The sequence below is a fragment of the Myotis daubentonii genome, chromosome 15 (assembly GCF_963259705.1).
Source record: "Myotis daubentonii chromosome 15, mMyoDau2.1, whole genome shotgun sequence".
NCBI lineage: Eukaryota > Metazoa > Chordata > Mammalia > Chiroptera > Vespertilionidae > Myotis > Myotis daubentonii.
The window spans coordinates 26,734,969-26,743,393 of record NC_081854.1 but is presented as its reverse complement, the minus strand read 5'-3'; the positions used below and the strand labels follow the sequence as shown (position 1 = coordinate 26,743,393).

The 8,425-nt window shown below is 55.0% G+C and overlaps 1 protein-coding gene across 3 annotated transcripts; it reads left to right on the top strand.

The window, feature by feature from the left end:
* Positions 1-2,371: 2,371 nt before the first annotated feature.
* FXYD3 (FXYD domain containing ion transport regulator 3) lies at positions 2,372-8,053 on the top strand. Of its 3 annotated transcripts, none has more exons than XM_059666864.1 (8): positions 2,375-2,435; positions 4,958-5,012; positions 6,111-6,143; positions 6,285-6,308; positions 7,161-7,235; positions 7,314-7,350; positions 7,663-7,700; positions 7,846-8,053. In XM_059666864.1, the coding sequence occupies exons 2-8, from the start codon at positions 4,970-4,972 to the stop codon at positions 7,863-7,865; spliced, it is 270 nt and encodes an 89-aa protein (XP_059522847.1). In that variant the 5' UTR covers positions 2,375-2,435; positions 4,958-4,969; the 3' UTR covers positions 7,866-8,053. The 3 variants fall into 3 exon arrangements, with proteins under 3 accessions (XP_059522848.1, XP_059522847.1, XP_059522845.1); XM_059666862.1 differs by lacking the exon at positions 2,375-2,435 and adding an exon at positions 4,706-4,851; XM_059666865.1 differs by lacking the exons at positions 7,663-7,700; positions 7,846-8,053 and adding an exon at positions 4,706-4,851 and having other exon boundaries at positions 2,372-2,435; positions 7,314-7,354.
* Positions 8,054-8,425: the final 372 nt, after the last annotated feature.

The window sequence follows — 8,425 nt, the reverse complement described above, 5'->3', positions numbered from 1 at the left end:
CTGGAAGTGAAGTTGACAGAAATCTCTAATTGGTGGTCTTCCCAGGCTAAAACCAGCCCTCACATGTGTTCTGTTTGACCTGAATAATTTTTTTAAAAATCTGACCCGACTTTTAATATTAGAACTTCCACATAAAGATTCAGATCTCTGATACCTATTAAAAATAGTAGCAATTGGCTGGAACTGTGTACAGCCTATCCCTTACTTTTTTTAAAATTAAACTTTTTTTCAAGGTAGCACATTTTTAGGATATATAAGTGAGTGTCTCTTCCCACCCCATCCTGCAGCCTCTCAATCCCCCTCCCCAGAAGCAACAATATTTTATTCATATTCACATATAAATTATTTTCCTCTTCACTAATGGCAGCACACTTTGATACATCTTGTTTTTTCCCCAAGGTATCTGGGAAGTACTTCTTTACCTGTCCATGTGAGCCTGCTCCAGTCTTTTTGGCAGCTGCCATTTAGACAGGACAATAGTTCTCCTATTTGCTGAGTATCCCCATGCCTTATAATCTCACGTCTGTCCTGCTGTACTCATTCATGATTCTTGCCTGGCCCCTTTGGCATCTGAGTTTGTAGACCAGTGGTTCTCAACCTTCTGGCCCTTTAAACACAGTTCCTCATGTTGTGACCCAACCATAAAATTATTTTCGTTGCTACTTCATAACTGTAATGTTGCTACTGTTATGAATCGTATTGTAAATATCTGATATGCAGGATGGTCTTAGGTGACCCCTGTGAAAGGGTCGTTGGACCGCCAAAGGGGTCGCGACCCACAGGTTGAGAACCGCTGTTGTAGACGGTGGCATAGGTGGAGGACGGAGCATGCATCCTCCATCCACCACAGTGCACTCAGGCCTTCTCACTCTGAGACGCCTGTAGTTCCCAGACTTCCCAGCAGGGAGAGACACCACTCCACTCCCAAGACCACCAAAGGGGTCTCCCAGGGATATTACAATCTTGAACTGTCTGTGCAAGAGATGCTATCTGCCCAGACACAAAGACCCCTTAGCTGGACTGGAATCCCCCGCAGGCCTTCCCTGCCTCCGTTTCTATCTCCACCCACCCCGAATTTCCCACTTTGACTGAGCCCCACCCTCCCTGAGTGTCCCCTCCACTTCTTGTAGGGACTGGCCCCTCCTGAATGGGAGTGGGGAGAGGACTTGTCCTAGTTTAGGGCCTGGGACCGAGAAATTGCCTGAGGGAACCACATGAAGAAACCATACAGCTGGGTGAACATTGCTGCCTCCCTGTCCCTCCCTGCTGAGAAGTGGGGGTCTGTTCTCCCTGCCCCCAGCAAATAGCCCCAGCAGAGCCTTGATCTCCAAACCCCTTTTCCCTGGCCTGCACTCCACCCTCTCCCTGGCCTGGTTCCTGCAGCCCTCCTCCCCACCCCTATGATGGTATTGGGGGTCGCCTGGAGTCCAGCTGGTGGCCAGCACAGAGCCACCCCTTTTCTGGCCCTGCCCCTCCCCATGACCCCAATCCTCTACCAGCCACTCAAAGGAGCCTTGTTCTCTATCCAGCCCCCAGACAAAAGTCTCTCTGTCTAAAAAGGCGGAATTGGGGGGAGGGGGCACCCCAACGGGGACCAAGTGGGGGCATGCACAGACCCCAGCCGGAAGGAATGCCGTGAGGAGGAGGGGCAGGAGAGGAAGGAGGGCGGGTAAAGGAGCTGAGCACGGTGCAGTTGGGCCTCATCCGGAATGGCAGGCAGCCCCCCACTCCAAGGCCCGCTGTTAACCCAGGCTCTCAGCGCTCTTAGGAAGAGCCTGGGCTACGGAGGTCTGGACCTGGTGCTCAGGAGCCAGTTCCCAGTCTCCCTGGGGCACGAGGGACACAACAGGGGAGGGGTCATGGTCTCAGGCCAAGCAGCCCCACCCTCTCCTTGGCCATACCAGCATCTTCTATTGACCCTCAAACTAAGTCAACGGCAGCAAGTGGCCTGGAAGAGGACATTAGCTCTCCCACGATTGAGGCCAATCCCTCCTCCAAGCACAGCACAATCTAAGTGAAAGTAACGGGGATATTACACCTCTGCATAGCCCTCCTCCACCCCCTCCCAGACCCCCAGCCACGCTCTGCTGTTAAAGCCCCTGCACTTTCTCCCTTCCAGGCCCCTTTCTGAGGGGCAGGAGATTGGAGAGAGCCCCCTCCCCTAATGTCGGGGTTGGGGATGAGTTCCAGCCCATCCTATTCTCACTGCACCTCACCTCAGTCTTGGACCCCAGGGAGCTCCTGTCAGTGGTGGGGTGGTGGCTGGAGCTGTCTCTTTAAGAGCAGGAATGGAATGGGAGCCCCTGTGCTTTAGGCAGTCTGACTTGTTCTCCACCTGCCCAGCGTTGCCCAGGTTTGCTTAGGGCGTGGCAGCTGCAGATAAAGGCAGGACTCAGGCGGAACTACACCGTCCACACAGCCTGGGGAGCCAACGGGTGAGCGATGGGGCCCCCTCCCTCCACTGCTCTCTGTTAAAGACCCTAGAACCTCTCCCTTCAAGGTCCTTTTCTGGGGGCGGGAGCAGGAGATTAGAGAAAGTCCTGATGAGATCCTCCTCCCATGATTCTCCTCTGGGGCTGGTGAGCCAACTGGGGAGAGGATAAGGTCTGCAGGTGCGACTGGGGGCATCTGGGCCAACCGGGGGGTTGGGGGTGCCTGAGCGAATGGAGGTATCTAAGTGGATCATGGATGGTTGGTGGTATCAGAGCAGATAGGGTGACTGGCTAGACTCGAGTGTCTAGACCAGGGGTGGGCAAACTTTTTGACTCGAGGGCCACAATGGGTTCTTAAACTGGACCGGGGGGCCGGAACAAAAGCATGGATGGAGTGTTTGTGTGAACTAATATAAACTCAAAGTAAACATCATTACATAAAAGGGTACGGTCCTTTTTTATTTTTTAGTTTTATTCATTTCAAACGGGCGGGATCCGGCCTGCGGGCTGTAGTTTGCCCACGGCTGGTCTAGGGAGTGGGTCCTGTCGAGAAAATGGAGCTGGAGGTTCCTGAGGAGATGTAAAATGGGGGGCTGGGTGGGAGATTTCAGGGACACGAGGAGTCATTCCTCATGCCTGAAAGGCGTGGCCTCCAGCACCATAGAGGGACAGAGGGGAGAGCAGAGGGCAGCTGGTGTAGACAGGACCTCTGTGGCCGGGAAGGAGTGGAAAGGGGTGAGCAGAGCCTCAATCTGCAAAGCCGCCTTCCTTTCCAAGCCTCACGCCAGTAACAGTCAGTTCAGGAGCAGCTCAGGGCCTCTTCCAAGATGGCCTGACAGGAAAGGGGAGGGCAGACCCCCAGACACCAGCACTCAGCCAGGCACAGCTGAGACCACTCCAGTCTCCCCTGGGCTGGGGATGCTGGGTGATGCTCGGAGGGAGAGTCATGGAGACTTTGCAGCAGGCAGGGGACTCGGGGGATCCCATGGAAAGAGGCGTAAGAGCTGAGACTCAGAGTTGCCGCTGACAGAGTAGTTCACACGGGTTACAGGGTTGCGACAGCCAAGTGGGCTAAGCACAGTGCCACCTTCATCTGCTGTGGAGATTACACGCATGAATGGGTGCACAGGACTGAGAACAGCGTGCCCGGTGAACCTGGATGAGCCAGGCTCTGAGCAGTGCTGTTAGTCCTGGGGCGGCAAAGCCTCACCAGGTCGCTTTCAACAGCAGAGGACCTTCTACAGGCCTGTCCTGCCCACACACCCTCCCCAGAGCCCCCCTAAAACGTTTTGGGCTGCTAAACTCATTAGTAATGCCCCCCAAAACTACAGGCCCTCTTCCTGAAATCGAAAGCAGCTCAGGTGGGGGTTCCATGGAGGAACCGAGAAGGAGCGAGATGGGGGTGCTCTCTCCAGTCAAAGGGGCTTTTCACCAGGGTGGGGAGGACATATGTTTTCCCATCAGGAGACGGGGCAGGTAACAGATGGCCTTCAGGGTTGTCGGGATTAGACGAGTGAAGCCCAGCAGGGTCACTGGCAGTGCCCGGCACAGGTGGGTCAGAGGAAGTGTAAGCTCTTGCTGTTGAGGTTATGACAACCGATGCTTTAGCTGTGGGGCAGGGGCAGGGGCAGGGAGAGGGCAGGGGATGCACAGAGACCGGGTGCTTATCTCAGGCACAGAGGATGGTGGGAGGGTAGACTAACCCTAGACCAAGAGGGGACAGAGGCGTCCTCTTCGTGCTGAGCAGGGCTCCCTGGGAAAGGAGGAAGATTTGCTGCCAGGAGGACCTTGGCAGGAGGTGGAGTAGGAGCAGGGGCTGGGACCTGGGTAGAGGCAGAACCAGGGACTGGGGTGGGATGAGCAGGGGCGGGGCAGAAATGGGGGTCAATGGTTAGGGTGGCACAAAAGATGGAGCTGGGGCTGCAGCCAGGCCAATTCTCCCAAGTCTATCCCACCCCACCCCACCCCAGCCTTGTCCTCTACCCGCCACACCCAGCCCTGAGTGGCTTGAATCTACAAAGTCTGGGCAAGGCAGGCAGGCTCCAAGCTGTCTATGGGAGACACTCCTAGGAACTGGGCCTCCTGCCACTTGGCTTCTAACGCCCCATTTCCCAAACACCCCGAGGCCCTGAGAATCCTGAGTTAGGGACAGCTGCTGCAAAGCCAACCCCGGTTTAAATCCCACTTCTGACAAGGCACCTATCAGAGCCTCAGTTTCCCAATCTGTAAAATGGGGTTAACCAGAGGCAGCTTCTCTCTTATTTGGTTGCCAGGGTGATTCACTTCAAGCCTCAAGTCCATGTCCAGTGAGTTATTATTGCTGCTCCCCGATCAGGTCTGAGTTCTCACCTAGCACCCACTGCACTCCTCAGCTCTTGTCTCTCAGCCTTCAATGCCAGCCTTCCTACCCTGGGGTGAGGTGTGTACCCTGGGTGGGGCGTGGAGTAGGAGGGGATTGGGAACCAGAGGCCCTGGTGGCATTCCTGCAGCCGCGCTAAAGCTGGGCCCTCCCCTCCCGCTTCCAGGCCGGCTCCATCATGCAGCAAGTGGCCCTGAGCCTGCTCCTCCTCCTCCTGGCAGGTGAGTGCTGTTCCCGGAAAGGCCATTCCCTGAGCTGCTCTGCTGAGCGGCAGGCAAGCCTCACAGTGTCCCCTGTGGGGTGGTGACTGTCAGGATAGCATCTCCTTGAGGGAAGAAGTGTTGTGCTGGTGATTTCAAGAGAACACAAAAATAGGACTTCTCATAGCAGCAGCTCAACCAGCTAGAAAGTCTTGTCTTGATGTCTCCTTGATGACTTCAAGGAAATGCTCAGCCTTTGCTGTGCCTTCATGCCTCCCTAACACTTCATTATGGGGGGGGGGGGGGTAACTGGGAGTTTAGAGGTAATGAAACAAGTTACCCATTGTGCCTCAGTTCCCCTACCTGTAAAATGGGGACAATAACAGCACTTACGTAGAGAGTCACTGTGAGGATGGAAAGAGCTGGCATTTGGAAAGCACTTAAAACAGTGGCTGTACAGAGTAAGCACTATGTACTTGTACTTAAAATATAATTTAAAATGATTAATCTCCCCTTAACAAAGAACGAACAGAGCTTAGGCCCCGGGCTCCGGCAGCCACCGCTTCGAGCCAGAATTTAGTCCTAGTCCTTTGCTTTCATTGTGTTTGTTTTTCTCTGTTACATCAGGCAAGGCTGTATTCCATGTAGGATGGTGATAGAAGAGGATGTTTTAAATAAAGTGTACTAAGTTGATAATTAGCAAGTTGCTTTAAAGAGGAGTGGCGAGCAAACATCAGAACAGGTGGGTGGGATGTGGCCGAGCAGGGAGACGAGCTCTGAGGATGACGGAACTGACACCGTCTGTCCTGCGGACGAGAGCATCGCTCCGTCTCTGGAGGAGGCGTGGAGCAGCCAGGGGTCTGGAAACATCGGGCCAAAGGGTGGCCAGGAGCTACCCAGGTTAAAACCTAGTTCAGGAGGCAAAATGCTGGCGTGGCTCGCAGGTGTGGGGTGACTGGAGGGTCCACACCTCCGAGATGGGACGTGCTAGTTTGGGGCTGGACCCTGCACTCTCAGGAGGCAGGCCTGTCCATCAGGGGGCCTTTCTCCAAGCCCCTGGCCCTGCCAGCTTCACCGAGACCAGCACCCATGTCCTCTCCTTCCTGCTTCTCCCGCCAGGTCTGCCTGCCCTGGACGCCAACGACCCGGAAGGTAAGTCAGACTGTGCTCTTCTACCAGCCTCCCCGCCCGCCACCCGCCCCACCCCCCCTGCAAAAAAAAAAAAAATTCCGCCTGGACCCCCTGTATTCCAGCTCTGCTCCTGGATTTATGTTCTTTTTTCTTTCCTTTCAGATGAAAACAGTCCATTTTACTATGGTAAGAGCTGGTGCCCCTCCCTTCGCTCCTCCTACCCCACCCCTCATCCTGTTTTGTGCCGAGGGCCCCACACAGTGTTGGCGGAGGGTCTGCTGTGGGTGGAAAGGGGGCAAGGACAGGATTGGACCAGGACATTGGCCAGTAGCCACAGTGGACTCAGGGAACGAGACAGGCCAGCCTGGGCCTCGGGAAGGTGCATGACTATCCAGCAAGGACAGTTTACGAGAAGCAGGGACAGTTACGAGAAGCCACTGTTATGTTCAAATCAAGTCTGGGAGAGGTTTGACTTGAGAAAACTTCCTGGAGGAGCCGTGCCATTAGACCCAAACCTCCGTGGCCTCCAGATTCCACATGACCTGCTCCGTGTCCCTCCTCCGTCCTCCCTCCCCCATCGCTGCTTCTGCTCCGGCCACAGTGGCCTCTCTGCTGTGGCGCAGACTCACAGGTGCACTCCCTGCCTCCGATCTCTGCCTCCTGACCCCTCTTCCTGGATACTTTCTCCCACACGCCACAGGCTCCCTCCCTCCTCCCCCCACATCTCTGCTCCAGTGGCCCTCGGAGAGGCCCTCCCTGGCCACTCTCCCTAAAGCGCTGCCTTCGGGCTTTCTGTTCCCTGGCTCTGCTTCCTTGTCTTCAGACCGCGTCTCTCCATCTGACCCTCCTTGAGATCTGTGTCGCTTGCCTGCCTGTTAACTAGGTATGAGCAGAGGAGGGCTGGGCTTGTCCTCTGCACAGCTGTATCCCAGCGCCCAGCACAGCATCAGTGCCCAGTCATCCTTGTTAAGTGGGTGGGGGCTTGGATGAGGGGGACACTGGCTGGCTGACACTGAGGCCCCCCTGGGTTTCTCCTAGACTGGCACAGCCTCCGAGTCGGCGGGCTCATCTGTGCTGGGATTCTGTGCGCCATCGGCATCATCGTCGTCATGAGTAAGTGGGGGAGATGCCAGGAGTGGGGAGGGCAGGGCTGTGGGTCCCCTCTCCTGACCATTCCCCTCTCCCCAACAGGTGGGAAATGCAAGTGCAAGTTCAGCCAGAAGCCCAGGTGAGCCGGATTCCCAGTGTGTGCCTACCTCGTGCTGGACAGACACCTTCCAGGGGTGAAACCTTGCAGAAAGGCCCGGTGGCCAGGCTCTGCCCTGGAGATTCCCGCCACTAAGAAAGACTTCCCAGGTTTATTCTTCGGAGCTGAAAGTCCCCAAAGGGCCCCAAATCTTGAAATGCTTGGGACCCTCGGGTGGTACAGCTCTATGTTGGGAAAGAAGCCAGGAAACTAGGCTAAGGAAAGCTGAGAGTCTTCTAGTCTTGAGGGTGAGGACAAAGGCAAACACAGAGCTCACCACTTTTCTTTTCCTAGCCACCGACCAGGGGACATCCCACCTCTCGTCACGCCAGGTAAGACAGGAACAGATGGGGCTAAGGAGTACACGGGATGTGAAGGGTGTGTGTGTGTGTGTGTGTGTGTGTGTGTGTGTGTGTGTGTGTACTCTGGGAACTAAAACCATCCAGTCTCACAAGCTGACCCTATCACCTCTCCCAGGCTCTGCTCATAACTGTTGAGGATGGATCCATGAAAGAACACAGAGGGCCTCTCTCTTTCCCCATGTCCTGGTCTGCATAGGAACCTAACTCCAGGATGGAATCCCCTCCTCTCCTCAGACCGCCTTTCCAGACCCCATCTCACTTTCACTGTAAGGGTCTCTTTGTCCAATATTTGATTTAAAGTGAGCTTGCCTCCTGCCCAAGCAGTTGAGACTCTGTATGTGTACTTGGGTAAGATTTGCGGTGGACACGCTCTGGAAGCTGCCACAGAAGCTGGCAGCTGAATCTCTTTGTTGCGAAAAGCCCAAAGGCCTATTCCCTCGGGACCTGGCGAATGGCATGGGGTTTGTCCTCTGCTGCTATGGCCATGGGAGCCACATATGCAACTTAACATTTTCTAGTTCAAACGGGGGACATTTTTGAGAGTGAAAGGGAGCTGTAACCAGAGGAAATGCTGGGATACTCGGCTGGACAGTGGGATCATCCTACCAGGATATGAGGACCCAGATAGCTTATGATTGTAATAGTGAGACCCCTTAAGGCTCACTCACTGCTGTGACCCCAATTTATTACATAAG

Coding starts and splice junctions, on each gene's coding strand:
- FXYD3 (XM_059666862.1), top strand. CDS start 4,825: ATGCCAGCCTTCCTACCCTGGGGTGAG. Junction 5,013..6,110: donor GCTCCTCCTCCTCCTGGCAG/GTGAGTGCTGTT, acceptor TTCTCCCGCCAG/GTCTGCCTGCCCTGGACGCC. Junction 7,351..7,662: donor AAGTTCAGCCAGAAGCCCAG/GTGAGCCGGATT, acceptor TTCTTTTCCTAG/CCACCGACCAGGGGACATCC.